The sequence below is a fragment of the Eleutherodactylus coqui genome, chromosome 7 (genome assembly GCF_035609145.1).
Source record: "Eleutherodactylus coqui strain aEleCoq1 chromosome 7, aEleCoq1.hap1, whole genome shotgun sequence".
Taxonomy (NCBI): Eukaryota; Metazoa; Chordata; class Amphibia; order Anura; family Eleutherodactylidae; genus Eleutherodactylus; species Eleutherodactylus coqui.
Genome location: NC_089843.1, coordinates 5,793,685 through 5,817,234, shown reverse-complemented (window position 1 = coordinate 5,817,234; position 23,550 = coordinate 5,793,685). Strand labels below are relative to the sequence as shown.

Sequence of the window (23,550 nt, the reverse complement as noted above, 5' to 3'; positions counted from 1 at the left end):
AGGGAACAGTACATTTGTACGACATCGATAGATGAAAAAAAGAAGAAAGCTCTAATTGCATCTGGGCACTTGGCATTCCCGGCACATTTGAGGGAGCGCAGGGCTCTTGGCCACAGAATTCTTGGCGAGCTCAACGAGACAAAGTGAATTCACATGATGTTGTTGGGTAGATGACACCAACGTTAAAGGGAAAAAGACGGCTCTGAGAGGCGCGGGGCGGGAGGAGCGGGGCGACGCTCGGCCAGCCCACGGGGCACGAGCAGGGGTCACTTCCTGATGCCACCATGGAATGTCAGCACTCCGCTACATAGTAGCCATTCCAATCAGTAGGCTGCACACTGCCTTAACATACAGATAGTTTGGGCTTTTTATATTTTTATGTAATTGCAATATGTGCAGAAAAGCCGTCAGACGGGAGGAGACCTCAGCGGGATGTCAGTGACCGAGGCCACCGCCGAGTCAGCCACAGCCAGGATCTGCATCCGTTCGCAGAGGACCAGGCAAGGGTTAACACGGCGCTGTTCTAGAAACAGGCTGGAATTTCAATTGAAAGCTGTTTAAAGGCCAAATCTGTTTGTAAATGATTCTGCATAATTAAAAGAAATGTGTTTTCTGTTGCAAATGACTAAAGTAATTGGAGATCTGAGATGGAAGGTGCCGGATGACACTTGCTGGATGTCCAAGGGCCATACTTTGGAGATGTCCCGCTGGTCCATTGAAGTCAATGGGGCACAACCATGGCCGGGCCTGCAGGTTACGGGGGCTTGCCCCAATTTCCTGGCACATATCACTTTTCAACAGGAACTACATTATTAGGACGTGGCTCTGGTTTATCATTTGCATGTCATTAACAGGTCTATTGACTCTGTGATTCCCATAATTCCACGACTTTTTCCTTCTTGATGTTGCTATTTATTTGGGTAGTTTATTTACCCCCGTTTCCCTGAAAATAAGACAGGGTCTTATATTAATTTTTGCTCCAAAAGATTTCACTATTTTACATATATAGCTGCCTGGACACTATTTAAATTGCCATTTTTTATTAACTGTACCTACGGATTAGTTTTAGAGCAAGGCTTATATTTCAAGCATTCTCAAAAATCCTGAAAAATCATGCTGGGTCTTATTTTCGGGGAATCAGGGTATATATATATATATATATATATATATATATATAGGGGGAGGGGCAGGTCTGAAATCTGCCTTGGAGCCCAGTCGACACGTCTTACAATGGACATTACAGAGTCGTGAGGACAGATACCTGGAGACAGGTACGGCTACGGCATAGTGATGGCGTTCCCGTAGACGAGCTTCTAGGAGACAATGGTAAAGTCCCTCTTGAACTTTCTGCCCCCTTAGTACGGGTCAATCCTGTGGGCATAATGTAATGGTTTAACTGTGACGCTGTGGTGCTAAGCTCTGGGCCCTTCGGTAGGAGAGTATGGTGCCCAGTCTTGTGATGACGCTTGTATTCTACACAAGTCTGCCTGCGGTTGGGATGCGGCTCCTCGTCTCTGTAGGATGTGAATATCCCCTTTCGTGTAATGCTGGACTATGACACACCGAGCAATCGGGAAGCCCCGAATAGGGATTCCAACAGGTCTGCCGACAAGAAGGAGGCGCCCTTTTACACAGCGCAGTCCCTTAGTACTGGGGCCGTATAACATTCATTGGGATTATCCAGAGTACATCCCTCACCTTCACACAAGGAGCGTGGGAAGCCAGAGAACACAGGAAGAAGTCGGATTACGCCTGTAGCAGGTTGGGCGGACACTTACCTCAGACATCTGGGGGAAGAGACTGATGGCTAAAGGGAGAGCCAGTCCAAAGGCAGCAAGGCACACAAGGCTATGCACAGGGAGGGTGAGTCTGGGGTATGTCCGCAGCAATGATGTCCTGCAACAGAGGAAGGCAGATACTCTCATTCCAACACTGTAACGATGCAGGATTCTCAAGAACAGGACAATTATGAAGGCTGCCATGCACTGAAGCCAAGATACTATCAGTACTACCTCCCCAGGGAAACCCTGGAACAGAGGAACAAGTATTTCCTTTGCTGGAACTTCACATACTAACATGGCATTACAACAGACCAGGGCCGGGCCAAGGACAGATTAGGCAACATGCACCTCCCCACTCAGTCCCTAGAATCAATAAAAACGTCTTGCTTTCTTAATGAAGGAGATTTAAACTTGTATTAAAAGAAATGGTATAAATATTTAATTCGGTTACTCATTTTACTTTTCTTCTCCATTCAGCCCAGGCCATCTTGGTGATTTCTCCTGCAGATTGCACACTTTGCTGCTAAGACATCTTTGGCCAGGGGTATAGCTATAGTGGGTGCAGAAGTAGCAATCAGCCCCAGGTCATGGGGCCACATGAGAAGACACCGGTATTATAAATGACACATGGTAGCTTGGGTCTTGTTGCAGATATTCCAATGGCACTCAATCCCCTTATTTAATGCAGACCCTCAGATCAGCGCCCTTACTCAATACAGAGCTTTCAACCAAACCTACACTTAAAACAGACCCCAGAGCAGACTCCATAATTAAGAGATGTGGGTGGCATCAGAATCCAGCGCAGAGGAGAACCAGCCAGAAGGGGGAAGCAGTGAGCAATACAAGCAACGCTCAATGCCCCCGGGGACTGATGGAAGAACTCATTGTATACAAACGTAGAAAATGATTTCCCAATACATTGCACCCCCTCTGACCTGCGGCAAGGTGGTGGCCTACCCGTGCCAACCCTTCGCTCCAGCCCTGTAACAGACCCCCAGTATGTGGATACAACTGTCAGTGATCACATTCTAAAACTGTGGGCCTTTAAATAGGTTCAAGGATCACAGTCAGAAACCTAATACGGGCACAGATATAAAAGTAATGCGTCCCGACTTCTCTACAGGAATGAAGGATGGGGCATATTGAGGATGGGGCATACTGAAACCTTACATGCCAAATCTCACTTTTCCCCCACATCTGCTTTGGGGGAGAGTCAGGACACCTCTCTGCACACCGAGTAGTTGGCCAATTCCGCCAATATCTATGGGTTTGGTTCAGGCTCCTCTAATATGTGTGGCTACTTTAGCTTGTGTTGCTTGCGGTCATATTTGTACAGACGGACCAGAGCATCTAATGAGGAAGGCATCTAGTGCTTCACGGAAGAACCCTTCTGGATCTTGCGGATTATGGAGTGGTTGCATACCCCTTGACTGGGTAAGGGGGAGTTACGGCACTACCCCCTTACATACCCCCTGTCCCTGCCCTAGACACACAGGGCACATGCAGGCATTGTGGAGGGTCTGCTGCTTTCCACCGCCATCACTGGCGCCATCCTGCTGACTATGCCAATTATGAAGCAGGTGGTAGTGTTGTGTATGCCATGGGCCACCCGACAGCAGTTGCATGCCACTTGATTGTAAGGGCTCCGTGGCAGCCATTTTCCCCAACTTCTGCTTTGGCCTTAGCGCCTCTGCGGCTCACAGTAAACATTACACTCCGTATGCAGAACGCACAGTTAAAGGGATTATTCAAGTAAAAAAGGTTTTTACAAAGCTGCTGCCCACGATGCGCAAACTGAAAAAAGTCATACTTGCCCACCGCGATCCATCGGTGCCGGTCCCCGCTGCTCTCCTCTTCCTGCTGCAGCAGCGGCTCACATTAGCTGCAGCGGTCACACGTCTCTGTGCTGGGTCATCGTTGTGCTGCGGCAGAACGTGGAGATCAACGGGGGATCAGCAGGAGATCCGGTGAGGAAGTATGGCGTCTCTTATAGTTGTGGATATTCCCCCTCATACACCCCGTGTCCTCTCTCCGCATGTTACTGCCCTCTTCAGGTAGGTACAAGGGCTGGCAGACTCGCATGTGCTGAGCACGCTACACTCCGGTAGTCTGAGACCCGCCCCCTGACATCAGCGCTGTGCCCATCCTTCGGGCACCGGGCAATCTGGCGACCTGGTGCCTACTTCACGTGCAGAAAGAGGAGACTTCGAATAGGTCGAATGGCGCCGCGCTGAGAGGGGGGGGGGGGGGGTACGAGGTAAGTTACAGACATATTACTATAAACTGCAGCGACACTTACAGACATGTCAGCCGTGACAACAATAATAATTAGTATCTCTAGAACACCAACATATACTGCAGCGCTGTACAAACCAGAGGGAAACGGGGAGGCATTCCATATAGAGCCAAAGGGGGGAGCCGACTCACAAGAGCTTACAGTCTATGGGGAGGAAATAGGGGGGACACAAGAGCTTACAGTCTATGAGGAAATAGGAGGGACACAAGAGCTTACAGTCTATGGGGAGGAAATAGGGGGACACAAGAGCTTACAGTCTATGAGGAAATAGGAGGGACACAAGAGCTTACAGTCTATGAGGAAATAGGAGGGACACAAGAGCTTACAGTCTATGGGGTGGAAATAAGGGGACACAAGAGCTTACAGTCTATGAGGGGGAAATAGGGGGGACACAAGAGCTTACAGTCTATGAGGAGGAAATAGGGGGACACAAGAGCTTACAGTCTATGAGGGAATAGGGCAGCACAAGAGCTTACAGTCTATGGGGTGGAAATAGGGGGACACAAGAGCTTACAGTCTATGAGGAGGAAATAGGGGGACACAAGAGCTTACAGTCTAAGAGGAGGAAATAGGGGGACACAAGAGCTTACAGTCTATAAGGAGGAATAGGGGGACACAAGAGCTTACAGTCTATGAGGAGGAAATAGGGGGACACAAGAGCTTACAGTATATGGGGAGGAAATAGGGGACACAAGAGCTTACAGTCTATGAGGAGGAATAGGGGGGACACAAGATCATACAGTCTATGATGAGGGAATAGGGGGGACACAAGAGCTTACAGTCTATGAGGAGGGAATAGGGGGACACAAGAGCTTACAGTCTATGAGGAGGGAATAGGGGGACACAAGAGCTTACAGTCTATGAGGAGGGAATAGGGGGGACACAAGAGCTTACAGTCTATGGGGAGGAAATAGGGGGACACAAGAGCTTACAGTCTATGGGGAGGGAATAGGGGGACACAAGAGCTTACAGTCTATGGGGAGGGAATAGGGGGACACAAGAGCTTACAGTCTATGAGGAGGGAATAGGGGGACACAAGAGCTTACAGTCTATGAGGAGGAAATAGGGGGACACAAGAGCTTACAGTATATGGGGAGGAAATAGGGGACACAAGAGCTTACAGTCTATAAGAGGGAATAGGGGGACACAAGAGCTTACAGTCTATGATGAGGGAATAGGGGGGACACAAGAGCTTACAGTCTATGATGAGGGAATAGGGGGGACACAAGAGCTTACAGTCTATGGGGAGGAAATAGGGGGGACACAAGAGCTTACAGTCTATGAGGAGGGAATAGGGGGGACACAAGAGCTTACAGTCTATGATGAGGGAATAGGGAGGACACAAGAGCTTACAGTCTATGAGGAGGGAATAGGGGGACACAAGAGCTTACAGTCTATGAGGAGGAAATAGGGGGGACACAAGAGCTTACAGTCTATGGGGAGGAAATAGGGGGGACACAAGAGCTTACAGTCTATGAGGAGGAAATAGGGGGGACACAAGAGCTTACAGTCTATGGGGAGGAGATAGGGGGGCACAAGAGCTTACAGTCTATGAGGAGGAAATAGGGGGACACAAGAGCTTACAGTCTATGAGGAGGAAATAGGGGGGACACAAGAGCTTACAGTCTATAGGGAACTAGTGGGACACAAGAGCTTACAGTCTATGAGGAGGAAATAGGGAGGACACAAGAGCTTACAGTCTATGAGGAAATAGGGGAACACAAGAGCTTACAGTCTATGAGGAGGAAATAGGGGGGACACAAGAGCTTACAGTCTATGAGGTGGAAATAGGGGGACACAAGAGCTTACAGTCTATGGGGAGGAGATAGGGTGGGTACAAGAGCTTACAGTCTATGAGGAGGAAATAGGGGGGCACAAGAGCTTACAGTCTATGGGAAGGAAATAGGGGGACACAAGAGCTTACAGTCTATGAGGAGGGAATAGGGGGACACAAGAGCTTACAGTCTATGGGGAGGAGATAGGGAGGACACAAGAGCTTACAGTCTATGGGGAGGAAATAGGGGGACACAAGAGCTTACAGTCTATGAGGAGGAAATAGGGGGGCACAAGAGCTTACAGTCTATGGGGAGGAAATAGGGAGGACACAAGAGCTTACAGTCTATGAGGAAATAGGGGAACACAAGAGCTTACAGTCTATGAGGAGGAAATAGGGGGGACACAAGAGCTTACAGTCTATGAGGTGGAAATAGGGGGACACAAGAGCTTACAGTCTATGGGGAGGAGATAGGGGGGCACAAGAGCTTACAGTCTATGAGGAGGGAATAGGGTGGGTACAAGAGCTTACAGTCTATGAGGAGGAAATAGGGGGGCACAAGAGCTTACAGTCTATGAGGAGGGAATAGGGGGGACACAAGAGCTTACAGTCTATGAGGAGGAAATAGGGAGGACACAAGAGCTTACAGTCTATGGGGAGGAAATAGGGGGACACAAGAGCTTACAGTCTATGAGGAGGAAATAGGGGGACACAAGAGCTTACAGTCTATGGGGAGGAAATAGGGGGACACAAGAGCTTACAGTCTATGAGGAGGAAATAGGGGGACACAAGAGCTTACAGTCTATGAGGAGGAAATAGGGGGGACACAAGAGCTTACAGTCTAGAAGAGGGGAATAGGGGGACACAAGAGCTTACAGTCTATGACGTGGAAATAGGGGGACACAAGAGCTTACAGTGTAGGAGGAGGAAATAGGGGGACACAAGGACTTACAGTCTATGGGGAGGAAATAGGGGAGACACAAGAGCTTACAGTCTATGGGGAGGAAATAGGGGGACACAAGAGCTTACAGTCTATGGGGAGGAAATAGGGGAGACACAAGAGCTTACAGTCTATGAGGAGGGAATAGGGGGACACAAGAGCTTACAGTCTATGAGGTGGAAATAGGGGGACACAAGAGCTTACAGTGTATGAGGAGCAAATAGGGGGACACAAGAGCTTACACTGTATGAGGAGGAAATAGGGGGACACAAGAGCTTACAGTCTATGATGAGGAAATAGGGGGGGACACAAGAGCTTACAGTCTATGAGGAGGAGATAGGGGAGACACAAGAGCTTACAGTCTATGGGGAGGAAATAGGGGAGACACAAGAGCTTACAGTCTATGGGGAGGAAATAGGGGGACACAAGAGCTTACAGTCTATGGGGAGGAAATAGGGGAGACACAAGAGCTTACAGTCTATGGGAAGGAAATAGGGGGACACAAGAGCTTACAGTGTATGAGGAGGAAATAGGGGGACACAAGAGCTTACAGTCTATGAGGAGGAAATAGGGGGGGACACAAGAGCTTACAGTCTATGGGGAGGAAATAGGGGGATACAAGAGCTTACAGTCTATGAGGAGGAAATAGGGGGACACAAGAGCTTACAGTCTATGGGGAAATAGGGGAACACAAGAGCTTACAGTCTATGATGAGGAAATAGGGGGGGACACAAGAGCTTACAGTCTATGGGGAGGAAATAGCGGGACACAAGAGCTTACAGTCTATGGGGAGGAAATAGGGGGACACAAGAGCTTACAGTCTATGAGGAGGAAATAGGGGGACACAAGAGCTTACAGTCTATGGGGAAATAGGGGAACACAAGAGCTTACAGTCTATGAGGAGGAAATAGGGGGGACACAAGAGCTTACAGTCTATGGGGAGGAAATAGGGGGACACAAGAGCTTACAGTCTATGAGGAGGAAATAGGGGGACACAAGAGCTTACAGTCTATGGGGAGGAAATAGGGGGACACAAGAGCTTACAGTCTATGGGGAGGAAATAGGGGGACACAAGAGCTTACAGTCTATGAGGAGGAAATAGGGGGGACACAAGAGCTTACAGTCTATGGGGAGGAAATAGGGGGACACAAGAGCTTACAGTCTATGGGGAGGAAATAGGGGGACACAAGAGCTTACAGTCTATGGGGAGGAAATAGGGGGACACAAGAGCTTACAGTCTATGAGGAGGAAATAGGGGGACACAAGAGCTTACAGTCTATGGGGAAATAGGGGAACACAAGAGCTTACAGTCTATGAGGAGGAAATAGGGGGGACACAAGAGCTTACAGTCTATGGGGAGGAAATAGGGGGACACAAGAGCTTACAGTCTATGAGGAGGAAATAGGGGGACACAAGAGCTTACAGTCTATGAGGAGGAAATAGGGGGACACAAGAGCTTACAGTCTATGAGGAGGAAATAGGGGGGACACAAGAGCTTACAGTCTATGAGGAGGAAATAGGGGGGACACAAGAGCTTACAGTCTATGAGGAGGAAATAGGGGGGACACAAGAGCTTACAGTCTATAGGGAACTAGTGGGACACAAGAGCTTACAGTATATGAGGAGGAAATAGGGGGCACAAGAGCTTACAGTCTATGAGGAGGAAATAGGGGGCACAAGAGCTTACAGTCTATGGGGAGGAAATAGGGAGGACACAAGAGCTTACAGTCTATGAGGAAATAGGGGAACACAAGAGCTTACAGCCTATGAGGAGGAAATAGGGGGGACAGAAGAGCTTACAGTCTATGGGGAGGAATAGGGGGGACACAAGAGCTTACAGTCTATGGGGAGGAAATAGGGGGACACAAGAGCTTACAGTCTATGAGGAGGAAATAGGGGGGACACAAGAGCTTACAGTCTATGGGGAGGAAATAGGGGGACACAAGAGCTTACAGTCTATGAGGAGGAAATAGGGGGACACAAGAGCTTACAGTCTATGAGGAGGAAATAGGGGGACACAAGAGCTTACAGTCTATGAGGTGGAAATAGGGGGACACAAGAGCTTACAGTCTATGAGGAGGGAATAGGGGGGACACAAGAGCTTACAGTCTATGAGGAGGAAATAGGGAGGACACAAGAGCTTACAGTCTATGAGGAGGGAATAGGGGGACACAAGAGCTTACAGTCTATGAGGAGGAAATAGGGGGGACACAAAAGCTTACAGTCTATGGGGAGGAAATAGGGGGGCACAAGAGCTTACAGTCTATGAGGAGGGAATACGGGGGACACAAGAGCTTACAGTCTATGAGGAGGAAATAGGGAGGACACAAGAGCTTACAGTCTATGAGGAGGGAATAGGGGGACACAAGAGCTTACAGTCTATGAGGAGGAAATAGGGGGGACACAAAAGCTTACAGTCTATGGGGAGGAAATAGGGGGACACAAGAGCTTACAGTCTATGAGGAGGAAATAGGGGGACACAAGAGCTTACAGTCTATGAGGAGGAAATAGGGGGGACACAAGAGCTTACAGTCTATGAGGAAATAGGGGACACAAGAGCTTACAGTCTATGAGGAGGAAATAGGGGGACACAAGAGCTTACAGTCTATAAGAGGGGAATAGGGGGACACAAGAGCTTACAGTCTATGAGGTGGAAATAGGGGGCACAAGAGCTTACAGTCTATGAGGAAATACAGGGACACAAGAGCTTACAGTCTATGAGGAAATAGGGGGGGCACAAGAGCTTACAGTCTATGGGGAGGAAATAGGGGAGACACAAGAGCTTACAGTCTATGGGGAGGAAATAGGGGGACACAAGAGCTTACAGTCTATGGGGAGGAAATAGGGGGACACAAGAGCTTACAGTCTATGAGGTGGAAATAGGGGGACACAAGAGCTTACAGTGTATGAGGAGGAAATAGGGGGACACAAGAGCTTACAGTGTATGAGGAGGAAATAGGGGGACACAAGAGCTTACAGTCTATGATGAGGAAATAGGGGGGGACACAAGAGCTTACAGTCTATGAGGACGAGATAGGGGAGACACAAGAGCTTACAGTCTATGGGGAGGAAATAGGGGAGACACAAGAGCTTACAGTCTATGGGGAGGAAATAGGGGAGACACAAGAGCTTACAGTCTATGGGGAGGAAATAGGGGGACACAAGAGCTTACAGTCTATGGGGAGGAAATAGGGGAGACACAAGAGCTTACAGTCTATGGGGAGGAAATAGGGGGACACAAGAGCTTACAGTGTATGAGGAGGGAATAGGGGGACACAAGAGCTTACAGTCTATGAGGAGGGAATAGGGGGACACAAGAGCTTACAGTCTATGAGGTGGAAATAGGGGGACACAAGAGCTTTCAGTGTATGAGGAGGAAATAGGGGAGACACAAGAGCTTACAGTCTATGGGGAGGAAATAGGGGGACACAAGAGCTTACAGTCTATGGGGAGGAAATAGGGGAGACAAGAGCTTACAGTCTATGGGGAGGAGTTGGGGTGAGACACAAGAACTTACAGTCTATGAGGAGGAAATAGGGGGACACAAGAGCTTACAGTCTATGAGGAGGAAATAGGGGGGACACAAGAGCTTACAGTCTATGAGGAGGAAATAGGGGGGACACAAGAGCTTACAGTCTATGGGGAGGAAATAGGGGGACACAAGAGCTTACAGTCTATGGGGAGGAAATAGAGGGACACAAGAGCTTACAGTCTATGAGGAGGAAATAGGGGACACAAGAGCTTACAGCCTGAGGAGCAGATAGGGGGACACAAGAGCTTACAGTCTATGAGGAGGAAATAGGGGGACACAAGAGCTTACAGTCTATGAGGAGGAAATAGGGGGGACACAAGAGCTTACAGTCTATGGGGAAATAGGGGGACACAAGAGCTTACAGTCTATGGGGAGGAAATAGGGGGACACAAGAGCTTACAGTCTATGAGGAGGAAATAGGGGGGACACAAGAGCTTACAGTCTATGGGGAGGAAATAGGGGGACACAAGAGCTTACAGTCTATGGGGAGGAAATAGGGGGACACAAGAGCTTACAGTCTATGAGGGGGAAATAGGGGGACACAAGAGCTTACAGTCTATGGGGAGGAAATAGGGGGACACAAGAGCTTATAGTCTATGAGGAAATAGGGGGGACACAAGAGCTTACAGTCTATGGGGAGGAAATAGGCGGACACAAGAGCTTATAGTCTATGAGGAAATAGGGGGGACACAAGAGCTTACAGTCTATGAGGAGGAAATAGGGGGGACACAAGAGCTTATAGTCTATGGGGAGGAAATAGGGGGACACAAGAGCTTACAGTCTATGGGGAGGAAATAGGGGGACACAAGAGCTTACAGTCTATGAGGGGGAAATAGGGGGACACAAGAGCTTACAGTCTATGGGGAGGAAATAGGGGGACACAAGAGCTTATAGTCTATGAGGAAATAGGGGGGACACAAGAGCTTACAGTCTATGGGGAGGAAATAGGGGGACACAAGAGCTTATAGTCTATGAGGAAATAGGGGGACACAAGAGCTTACAGTCTATGGGGAGGAAATAGGGGGACACAAGAGCTTATAGTCTATGAGGAAATAGGGGGACACAAGAGCTTACAGTCTATGAGGGGGAAATAGGGGGACACAAGAGCTTACAGTCTATGAGGAAATAGGGGAACGCAAGAGCTTACAGTCTATGGGGAGGAAATAGGGGGACACAAGAGCTTATAGTCTATGAGGGGAAAATAGGGGGACACAAGAGCTTACAGTCTATGGGGAGGGAATAGGGGGACACAAGAGCTTACAGTCTATGAGGAGGAAATAGGAGGGACACAAGAGCTTACAGTCTATGAGGGAATAGGGGGGACACAAGAGCTTACAGTCTATGAGGAGGGAATAGGGGGGACACAAGAGCGTACAGTCTGAGGAGGAGATAGGGGGACACAAGAGCTTACAGTCTATGAGGAGGGAATAGGGGGGACACAAGAGCTTACAGTCTATGAGGAGGAAACAGGGGGGCACAAGAGCTTACAGTCTATGAGGAAATAGGGGGGACACAAGAGCTTACAGTCTATGAGGAAATAGGGGGACACAAGAGCTTACAGTCTATGAGGAGGAAATAGGGGGGACACAAGAGCTTACAGTCTATGAGGAAATAGGGGGACACAAGAGCTTATAGTCTATGAGGGGGAAATAGGGGGACACAAGAGCTTACAGTCTATGGGGAGGGAATAGGGGGACACAAGAGCTTACAGTCTATGAGGAGGAAATAGGGGGACACAACAGCTTACAGTCTATGAGGAGGGAATAGGGGGGACACAAGAGCTTACAGTCTATGAAGAAATAGGGGGACACAAGAGCTTACAGTCTATGAGGAAATAAAGGGACACAAAAGCTTACAGTCTATGAGGAAATAGGGGACACAAGAGCTTACAGTCTATGAGGAAATAGGGGGGACACAACAGCTTACAGTCTATGAGGAGGAAATAGGGGGGACACAAGAGCTTACAGTCTATGAGGAAATAGGGGGACACAAGAGCTTACAAGTCTATGAGGAGGAGATAGGGGGGACACAAGAGCTTACAGTCTATGAGGAGGAGATAGGGTGGGTACAAGAGCTTACAGTCTATGAGGAGGGAATAGGGGGGACACAAGAGCTTACAGTCTATGAGGAAATAGGGGGACCCAAGAGCTTACAGTCTATGAGGAGGAAATAGGGGGACACAAGAGCTTACAGTCTATGAGGAAATAGGGGAACACAAGAGCTTACAGTCTATGAGGAGGAAATAGGGGGGACACAAGAGCTTACAGTCTATGAGGAGGGAATAGGGGGACACAAGAGCTTACAATCTATGAGGAGGAAATAGGGGGACACAAGAGCTTACAATCTATGAGGAGGAAATAGGAGGGACACAAGAGCTTACAGTCTATGAGGAAATAGGGGGACACAAGAGCTTACAGTCTATGAGGAGGAAATAGGGGGGACACAAGAGCTTACAGTCTATGAAGAAATAGGGAGACACAAGAGCTTACAGTCTATGAGGAAATAGGGGGACACAAAAGCTTACAATCTATGAGGAAATAGGGGGACACAAGAGCTTACAGTCTATGAGGAAATAGGGGGGACACAAGAGCTTACAGTCTATGAGGAAATAGGGGGGACACAACAGCTTACAGTCTATGAGGAGGAAATAGGGGGGACACAAGAGCTTACAGTCTATGAGGAAATAGGGGGACACAAGAGCTTACAAGTCTATGAGGATATAGGGGGGACACAAGAGCTTACAGTCTATGGGGAAATAGGGGGGGCACAAGACCTTACAGTCTATGAGGAGGAAATAGGGGGACACAAGAGCTTACAGTCTATGAGGAGCAAATAGGGGGACACAAGAGCTTACAGTCTATGAGGAGGAAATAGGGGGACACAAGAGCTTACAGTCTATGAGGAAATAGGGGGACACAAGAGCTTACAGTCTATGAGGAGGAAATAGGGGGACACAAGAGCTTACAGTCTATGAGGAGGGAATAGGGGGACACAAGAGCTTACAGTCTATGGGGAAATAGGAGGGACACAAGAGCTTACAGTCTATGAGGAGGAAATAGGGGGACACAAGAGCTTACAGTCTATGGGGAGGAAATAGGGAGACACAAGAGCTTACAGTCTATGGGGAGGAAATAGGGGGGACACAAGAGCTTACAGTCTATGAGAAGGAAATAGGGGGGACACAAGAGCTTACAGTCTATGAGGAGGGAATAGGGGGGACACAAGAGCTTACAGTCTATGAGGAGGAAATAGGGGGGACACAAGAGCTTACAGTCTATGAAGAAATAGGGGGGACACAAGAGCTTACAGTCTATGAGGAAATAGGGGGGGCACAAGAGCTTACAGTCTATGAGGAGGGAATAGGGGGGACACAAGAGCTTACAGTCTATGAGGAGGGAATGGGGGGGACACAAGAGCTTACAGTCTATGAGGAGGAAATAGGGGGCACAAGAGCTTACAGTCTATGGGGAGGAAATAGGGGGGACACAAGAGCTTACAGTCTATGAGGAGGAAATAGGGGGACACAAGAGCTTACAGTCTATGAGGAGGGAATAGGGGGACATAAGAGCTTACAGTCTATGAGGAGGAAATAGGGGGGACACAAAAGCTTACAGTCTATGGGGAGGAAATAGGGGGACACAAGAGCTTACAGTCTATGAGGAGGAAATAGGGGGACACAAGAGCTTACAGTCTATGAAGAAATAGGGGGACACAAGAGCTTACAGTCTATAAGAGGGAAATAGGGGGACACAAGAGCTTACAGTCTATGAGGAGGGAATAGGGGGGACACAAGAGCTTACAGTCTATAAGAGGGAAATAGGGGGACACAAGAGCTTACAGTCTATGAGGAGGGAATAGGGGGACACAAGAGCTTACAGTCTATGGGGAGGAAATAGGGGGGACACAAGAGCTTACAGTCTATGAGGAGGGAATAGGGGGACACAAGAGCTTACAATCTATGAGGAGGAAATAGGGGGACACAAGAGCTTACAGTCTATGAGGAGGAAATAGGGAGGACACAAGAGCTTACAGTCTATGAGGAGGAAATAGGGGACACAAGAGCTTACAGTCTATGAGGAGGAAATAGGGGGACACAAGAGCTTACAGTCTACGAGGAGGAAATAGGGGGGACACAAGAGCTTACAGTCTATGAGGAGGAAATAGGGGACACAAGAGCTTACAGTCTATGAGGAAATAGGGGGAGACACAAGAGCTTACAGTCTATGAGGAAATAGGGGAACACAAGAGCTTACAGTCTATGAGGAGGAAATAGGGGGGACACAAGAGCTTACAGTCTATGAGGTGGAAATAGGGGGACACAAGAGCTTACAGTCTATGGGGAGGAGATAGGGTGGGTACAAGAGCTTACAGTCTATGAGGAGGAAATAGGGGGGCACAAGAGCTTACAGTCTATGGGAAGGAAATAGGGGGACACAAGAGCTTACAGTCTATGAGGAGGGAATAGGGGGGACACAAGAGCTTACAGTCTATGAGGAGGAAATAGGGAGGACACAAGAGCTTACAGTCTATGGGGAGGAAATAGGGGGACACAAGAGCTTACAGTCTATGAGGAGGAAATAGGGGGGCACAAGAGCTTACAGTCTATGGGGAGGAAATAGGGAGGACACAAGAGCTTACAGTCTATGAGGAAATAGGGGAACACAAGAGCTTACAGTCTATGAGGAGGAAATAGGGGGGACACAAGAGCTTACAGTCTATGAGGTGGAAATAGGGGGACACAAGAGCTTACAGTCTATGGGGAGGAGATAGGGTGGGTACAAGAGCTTACAGTCTATGAGGAGGAAATAGGGGGGCACAAGAGCTTACAGTCTATGAGGAGGGAATAGGGGGGACACAAGAGCTTACAGTCTATGAGGAGGAAATAGGGAGGACACAAGAGCTTACAGTCTATGGGGAGGAAATAGGGGGACACAAGAGCTTACAGTCTATGAGGAGGAAATAGGGGGACACAAGAGCTTACAGTCTATGGGGAGGAAATAGGGGGACACAAGAGCTTACAGTCTATGAGGAGGAAATAGGGGGACACAAGAGCTTACAGTCTATGAGGAGGAAATAGGGGGGACACAAGAGCTTACAGTCTAGAAGAGGGGAATAGGGGGACACAAGAGCTTACAGTCTATGACGTGGAAATAGGGGGACACAAGAGCTTACAGTGTAGGAGGAGGAAATAGGGGGACACAAGGACTTACAGTCTATGGGGAGGAAATAGGGGAGACACAAGAGCTTACAGTCTATGGGGAGGAAATAGGGGGACACAAGAGCTTACAGTCTATGGGGAGGAAATAGGGGAGACACAAGAGCTTACAGTCTATGAGGAGGGAATAGGGGGACACAAGAGCTTACAGTCTATGAGGTGGAAATAGGGGGACACAAGAGCTTACAGTGTATGAGGAGCAAATAGGGGGACACAAGAGCTTACACTGTATGAGGAGGAAATAGGGGGACACAAGAGCTTACAGTCTATGATGAGGAAATAGGGGGGGACACAAGAGCTTACAGTCTATGAGGAGGAGATAGGGGAGACACAAGAGCTTACAGTCTATGGGGAGGAAATAGGGGAGACACAAGAGCTTACAGTCTATGGGGAGGAAATAGGGGGACACAAGAACTTACAGTCTATGGGGAGGAAATAGGGGAGACACAAGAGCTTACAGTCTATGGGGAGGAAATAGGGGGACACAAGAGCTTACAGTGTATGAGGAGGAAATAGGGGGACACAAGAGCTTACAGTCTATGAGGAGGAAATAGGGGGGGACACAAGAGCTTACAGTCTATGGGGAGGAAATAGGGGGATACAAGAGCTTACAGTCTATGAGGAGGAAATAGGGGGACACAAGAGCTTACAGTCTATGGGGAAATAGGGGAACACAAGAGCTTACAGTCTATGATGAGGAAATAGGGGGGGACACAAGAGCTTACAGTCTATGGGGAGGAAATAGCGGGACACAAGAGCTTACAGTCTATGGGGAGGAAATAGGGGGACACAAGAGCTTACAGTCTATGAGGAGGAAATAGAGGGACACAAGAGCTTACAGTCTATGGGGAAATAGGGGAACACAAGAGCTTACAGTCTATGAGGAGGAAATAGGGGGGACACAAGAGCTTACAGTCTATGGGGAGGAAATAGGGGGACACAAGAGCTTACAGTCTATGAGGAGGAAATAGGGGGACACAAGAGCTTACAGTCTATGAGGAGGAAATAGGGGGACACAAGAGCTTACAGTCTATGAGGAGGAAATAGGGGGGACACAAGAGCTTACAGTCTATGAGGAGGAAATAGGGGGGACACAAGAGCTTACAGTCTATGAGGAGGAAATAGGGGGGACACAAGAGCTTACAGTCTATAGGGAACTAGTGGGACACAAGAGCTTACAGTCTATGAGGAGGAAATAGGGGGCACAAGAGCTTACAGTCTATGAGGAGGAAATAGGGGGCACAAGAGCTTACAGTCTATGGGGAGGAAATAGGGAGGACACAAGAGCTTACAGTCTATGAGGAAATAGGGGAACACAAGAGCTTACAGCCTATGAGGAGGAAATAGGGGGGACAGAAGAGCTTACAGTCTATGGGGAGGAAATAGGGGGGACACAAGAGCTTACAGTCTATGGGGAGGAAATAGGGGGACACAAGAGCTTACAGTCTATGAGGAGGAAATAGGGGGGACACAAGAGCTTACAGTCTATGGGGAGGAAATAGGGGGACACAAGAGCTTACAGTCTATGAGGAGGAAATAGGGGGACACAAGAGCTTACAGTCTATGAGGAGGAAATAGGGGGACACAAGAGCTTACAGTCTATGAGGTAGAAATAGGGGGACACAAGAGCTTACAGTCTATGAGGAGGGAATAGGGGGGACACAAGAGCTTACAGTCTATGAGGAGGAAATAGGGAGGACACAAGAGCTTACAGTCTATGAGGAGGGAATAGGGGGACACAAGAGCTTACAGTCTATGAGGAGGAAATAGGGGGGACACAAAAGCTTACAGTCTATGGGGAGGAAATAGGGGGGCACAAGAGCTTACAGTCTATGAGGAGGGAATAGGGGGGACACAAGAGCTTACAGTCTATGAGGAGGAAATAGGGAGGACACAAGAGCTTACAGTCTATGAGGAGGGAATAGGGGGACACAAGAGCTTACAGTCTATGAGGAGGAAATAGGGGGGACACAAGAGCTTACAGTCTATGAGGAAATAGGGGACACAAGAGCTTACAGTCTATGAGGAGGAAATAGGGGGACACAAGAGCTTACAGTCTATAAGAGGGGAATAGGGGGACACAAGAGCTTACAGTCTATGAGGTGGAAATAGGGGGCACAAGAGCTTACAGTCTATGAGGAAATAGGGGGACACAAGAGCTTACAGTCTATGAGGAAATACAGGGACACAAGAGCTTACAGTCTATGAGGAAATAGGGGGGGCACAAGAGCTTACAGTCTATGGGGAGGAAATAGGGGAGACACAAGAGCTTACAGTCTATGGGGAGGAAATAGGGGGACACAAGAGCTTACAGTCTATGGGGAGGAAATAGGGGGACACAAGAGCTTACAGTCTATGAGGTGGAAATAGGGGGACACAAGAGCTTACAGTGTATGAGGAGGAAATAGGGGGACACAAGAGCTTACAGTGTATGAGGAGGAAATAGGGGGACACAAGAGCTTACAGTCTATGATGAGGAAATAGGGGGGGACACAAGAGCTTACAGTCTATGAGGACGAGATAGGGGAGACACAAGAGCTTACAGTCTATGGGGAGGAAATAGGGGAGACACAAGAGCTTACAGTCTATGGGGAGGAAATAGGGGAGACACAAGAGCTTACAGTCTATGGGGAGGAAATAGGGGGACACAAGAGCTTACAGTCTATGGGGAGGAAATAGGGGAGACACAAGAGCTTACAGTCTATGGGGAGGAAATAGGGGGACACAAGAGCTTACAGTGTTTGAGGAGGAAATAGGGGGACACAAGAGCTTACAGTCTATGAGGAGGGAATAGGGGGACACAAGAGCTTACAGTCTATGAGGAGGGAATAGGGGGACACAAGAGCTTACAGTCTATGAGGTGGAAATAGGGGGACACAAGAGCTTTCAGTGTATGAGGAGGAAATAGGGGAGACACAAGAGCTTACAGTCTATGGGGAGGAAATAGGGGGACACAAGAGCTTACAGTCTATGGGGAGGAAATAGGGGGACACAAGAGCTTACAGTCTATGGGGAGGAAATAGGGGGACACAAGAGCTTACAGTCTATGAGGTGGAAATAGGGGGACACAAGAGCTTACAGTGTATGAGGAGGAAATAGGGGGACACAAGAGCTTACAGTGTATGAGGAGGAAATAGGGGGACACAAGAGCTTACAGTCTATGATGAGGAAATAGGGGGGGACACAAGAGCTTACAGTCTATGAGGACGAGATAGGGGAGACACAAGAGCTTACAGTCTATGGGGAGGAAATAGGGGAGACACAAGAGCTTACAGTCTATGGGGAGGAAATAGGGGAGACACAAGAGCTTACAGTCTATGGGGAGGAAATAGGGGGACACAAGAGCTTACAGTCTATGGGGAGGAAATAGGGGAGACACAAGAGCTTACAGTCTATGGGGAGGAAATAGGGGGACACAAGAGCTTACAGTGTTTGAGGAGGAAATAGGGGGACACAAGAGCTTACAGTCTATGAGGAGGGAATAGGGGGACACAAGAGCTTACAGTCTATGAGGAGGGAATAGGGGGACACAAGAGCTTACAGTCTATGAGGTGGAAATAGGGGGACACAAGAGCTTTCAGTGTATGAGGAGGAAATAGGGGAGACACAAGAGCTTACAGTCTATGGGGAGGAAATAGGGGGACACAAGAGCTTACAGTCTATGGGGAGGAAATAGGGGGACACAAGAGCTTACAGTCTATGGGGAGGAAATAGGGGGACACAAGAGCTTACAGTCTATGGGGAGGAAATAGAGGGACACAAGAGCTTACAGTCTATGGGGAGGAAATAGGGGGACACAAGAGCTTACAGTCTATGGGGAGGAAATAGGGGGACACAAGAGCTTACAGTCTATGGGGAGGAAATAGAGGGACACAAGAGCTTACAGTCTATGAGGAGGAAATAGGGGACACAAGAGCTTACAGCCTGAGGAGCAGATAGGGGGACACAAGAGCTTACAGTCTATGAGGAGGAAATAGGGGGACACAAGAGCTTACAGTCTATGAGGAGGAAATAGGGGGGACACAAGAGCTTACAGTCTATGGGGAAATAGGGGGACACAAGAGCTTACAGTCTATGGGGAGGAAATAGGGGGACACAAGAGCTTACAGTCTATGAGGAGGAAATAGGGGGGACACAAGAGCTTACAGTCTATGGGGAGGAAATAGGGGGACACAAGAGCTTACAGTCTATGGGGAGGAAATAGGGGGACACAAGAGCTTACAGTCTATGAGGGGGAAATAGGGGGACACAAGAGCTTACAGTCTATGGGGAGGAAATAGGGGGACACAAGAGCTTATAGTCTATGAGGAAATAGGGGGGACACAAGAGCTTACAGTCTATGGGGAGGAAATAGGGGGACACAAGAGCTTATAGTCTATGAGGAAATAGGGGGGACACAAGAGCTTACAGTCTATGAGGAGGAAATAGGGGGGACACAAGAGCTTATAGTCTATGGGGAGGAAATAGGGGGACACAAGAGCTTACAGTCTATGGGGAGGAAATAGGGGGACACAAGAGCTTACAGTCTATGAGGGGGAAATAGGGGGACACAAGAGCTTACAGTCTATGGGGAGGAAATAGGGGGACACAAGAGCTTATAGTCTATGAGGAAATAGGGGGGACACAAGAGCTTACAGTCTATGGGGAGGAAATAGGGGGACACAAGAGCTTATAGTCTATGAGGAAATAGGGGGACACAAGAGCTTACAGTCTATGGGGAGGAAATAGGGGGACACAAGAGCTTATAGTCTATGAGGAAATAGGGGGACACAAGAGCTTACAGTCTATGAGGGGGAAATAGGGGGACACAAGAGCTTACAGTCTATGAGGAAATAGGGGAACGCAAGAGCTTACAGTCTATGGGGAGGAAATAGGGGGACACAAGAGCTTATAGTCTATGAGGGGAAAATAGGGGGACACAAGAGCTTACAGTCTATGGGGAGGGAATAGGGGGACACAAGAGCTTACAGTCTATGAGGAGGAAATAGGAGGGACACAAGAGCTTACAGTCTATGAGGGAATAGGGGGGACACAAGAGCTTACAGTCTATGAGGAGGGAATAGGGGGGACACAAGAGCTTACAGTCTGAGGAGGAGATAGGGGGACACAAGAGCTTACAGTCTATGAGGAGGAAATAGGGGGGACACAAGAGCTTACAGTCTATGAGGAGGAAACAGGGGGGCACAAGAGCTTACAGTCTATGAGGAAATAGGGGGGACACAAGAGCTTACAGTCTATGAGGAAATAGGGGGACACAAGAGCTTACAGTCTATGAGGAGGAAATAGGGGGGACACAAGAGCTTACAGTCTATGAGGAAATAGGGGGACACAAGAGCTTATAGTCTATGAGGGGGAAATAGGGGGACACAAGAGCTTACAGTCTATGGGGAGGGAATAGGGGGACACAAGAGCTTACAGTCTATGAGGAGGAAATAGGGGGACACAACAGCTTACAGTCTATGAGGAGGGAATAGGGGGGACACAAGAGCTTACAGTCTATGAAGAAATAGGGGGACACAAGAGCTTACAGTCTATGAGGAAATAAAGGGACACAAAAGCTTACAGTCTATGAGGAAATAGGGGACACAAGAGCTTACAGTCTATGAGGAAATAGGGGGGACACAACAGCTTACAGTCTATGAGGAGGAAATAGGGGGGACACAAGAGCTTACAGTCTATGAGGAAATAGGGGGACACAAGAGCTTACAAGTCTATGAGGAGGAGATAGGGGGCACGAGCTTACAGTCTATGAGGAGGAGATAGGGTGGGTACAAGAGCTTACAGTCTATGAGGAGGGAATAGGGGGGACACAAGAGCTTACAGTCTATGAGGAAATAGGGGGACCCAAGAGCTTACAGTCTATGAGGAGGAAATAGGGGGACACAAGAGCTTACAGTCTATGAGGAAATAGGGGAACACAAGAGCTTACAGTCTATGAGGAGGAAATAGGGGGGACACAAGAGCTTACAGTCTATGAGGAGGGAATAGGGGGACACAAGAGCTTACAATCTATGAGGAGGAAATAGGGGGACACAAGAGCTTACAATCTATGAGGAGGAAATAGGGGGCACAAGAGCTTACAGTCTATGAGGAAATAGGGGGACACAAGAGCTTACAGTCTATGAGGAGGAAATAGGGGGGACACAAGAGCTTACAGTCTATGAAAAAATAGGGAGACACAAGAGCTTACAGTCTATGAGGAAATAGGGGGACACAAAAGCTTACAATCTATGAGGAAATAGGGGGACACAAGAGCTTACAGTCTATGAGGAAATAGGGGGGACACAACAGCTTACAGTCTATGAGGAGGAAATAGGGGGGACACAAGAGCTTACAGTCTATGAGGAAATAGGGGGACACAAAAGCTTACAATCTATGAGGAAATAGGGGGACACAAGAGCTTACAGTCTATGAGGAAATAGGGGGGACACAACAGCTTACAGTCTATGAGGAGGAAATAGGGGGACACAAGAGCTTACAGTCTATGGGGAAATAGGGGGGGCACAAGACCTTACAGTCTATGAGGAGGAAATAGGGGGACACAAGAGCTTACAGTCTATGAGGAGCAAATAGGGGGACACAAGAGCTTACAGTCTATGAGGAGGAAATAGGGGGACACAAGAGCTTACAGTCTATGAGGAAATAGGGGGACACAAGAGCTTACAGTCTATGAGGAGGAAATAGGGGGACACAAGAGCTTACAGTCTATGAGGAGGGAATAGGGGGACACAAGAGCTTACAGTCTATGGGGAAATAGGAGGGACACAAGAGCTTACAGTCTATGAGGAGGAAATAGGGGGACACAAGAGCTTACAGTCTATGGGGAGGAAATAGGGAGACACAAGAGCTTACAGTCTATGGGGAGGAAATAGGGGGGACACAAGAGCTTACAGTCTATGAGAAGGAAATAGGGGGGACACAAGAGCTTACAGTCTATGAGGAGGGAATAGGGGGGACACAAGAGCTTACAGTCTATGAGGAGGAAATAGGGGGGACACAAGAGCTTACAGTCTATGAAGAAATAGGGGGGACACAAGAGCTTACAGTCTATGAGGAAATAGGGGGGGCACAAGAGCTTACAGTCTATGAGGAGGGAATAGGGGGGACACAAGAGCTTACAGTCTATGAGGAGGGAATGGGGGGGACACAAGAGCTTACAGTCTATGAGGAGGAAATAGGGGGCACAAGAGCTTACAGTCTATGGGGAGGAAATAGGGGGGACACAAGAGCTTACAGTGTATGAGGAAATAGGGGAACACAAGAGCTTACAGTCTATGAGGAGGAAATAGGGGGGACACAAGAGCTTACAGTCTATGAGGTGGAAATAGGGGGGCACAAGAGCTTACAGTCTATGAGGAGGAAATAGGGGGGACACAAGAGCTTACAGTCTATGAGGAGGAAATAGGGGGACACAAGAGCTTACAGTCTATGAGGAGGGAATAGGGGGACATAAGAGCTTACAGTCTATGAGGAGGAAATAGGGGGGACACAAAAGCTTACAGTCTATGGGGAGGAAATAGGGGGACACAAGAGCTTACAGTCTATGAGGAGGAAATAGGGGGACACAAGAGCTTACAGTCTATGAAGAAATAGGGGGACACAAGAGCTTACAGTCTATAAGAGGGAAATAGGGGGACACAAGAGCTTACAGTCTATGAGGAGGGAATAGGGGGACACAAGAGCTTACAGTCTATGGGGAGGAAATAGGGGGGACACAAGAGCTTACAGTCTATGAGGAGGGAATAGGGGGACACAAGAGCTTACAATCTATGAGGAGGAAATAGGGGGCACAAGAGCTTACAGTCTTTGAGGAGGAAATAGGGAGGACACAAGAGCTTACAGTCTATGAGGAGGAAATAGGGGACACAAGAGCTTACAGTCTATGAGGAGGAAATAGGGGGACACAAGAGCTTACAGTGTATGAGGAGGAAATAGGGGGGACACAAGAGCTTACAGTCTATGAGGAGGAAATAGGGGACACAAGAGCTTACAGTCTATGAGGAAATAGGGGG

At 48.4% G+C, this 23,550-nt stretch overlaps 1 protein-coding gene across 3 annotated transcripts in view; it reads right to left on the bottom strand.

Moving 5' to 3' along the window:
- The window catches only part of SFXN5 (sideroflexin 5), a 425,941-nt gene that overhangs the window by 87,307 nt on the left and 315,084 nt on the right, over positions 1–23,550 (bottom strand). For all 3 annotated transcript variants that reach the window (XR_010785791.1, XR_010785792.1, XM_066572844.1), the window contains exon 13: positions 1,779–1,896. Coding sequence is in view for 1 of the 3 variants with exons in the window: in XM_066572844.1 (XP_066428941.1) it covers positions 1,779–1,896 (118 nt within the window). In the remaining 2 variants the exon portion in view is untranslated. The remainder of the gene's footprint in view (positions 1–1,778; positions 1,897–23,550) is intronic.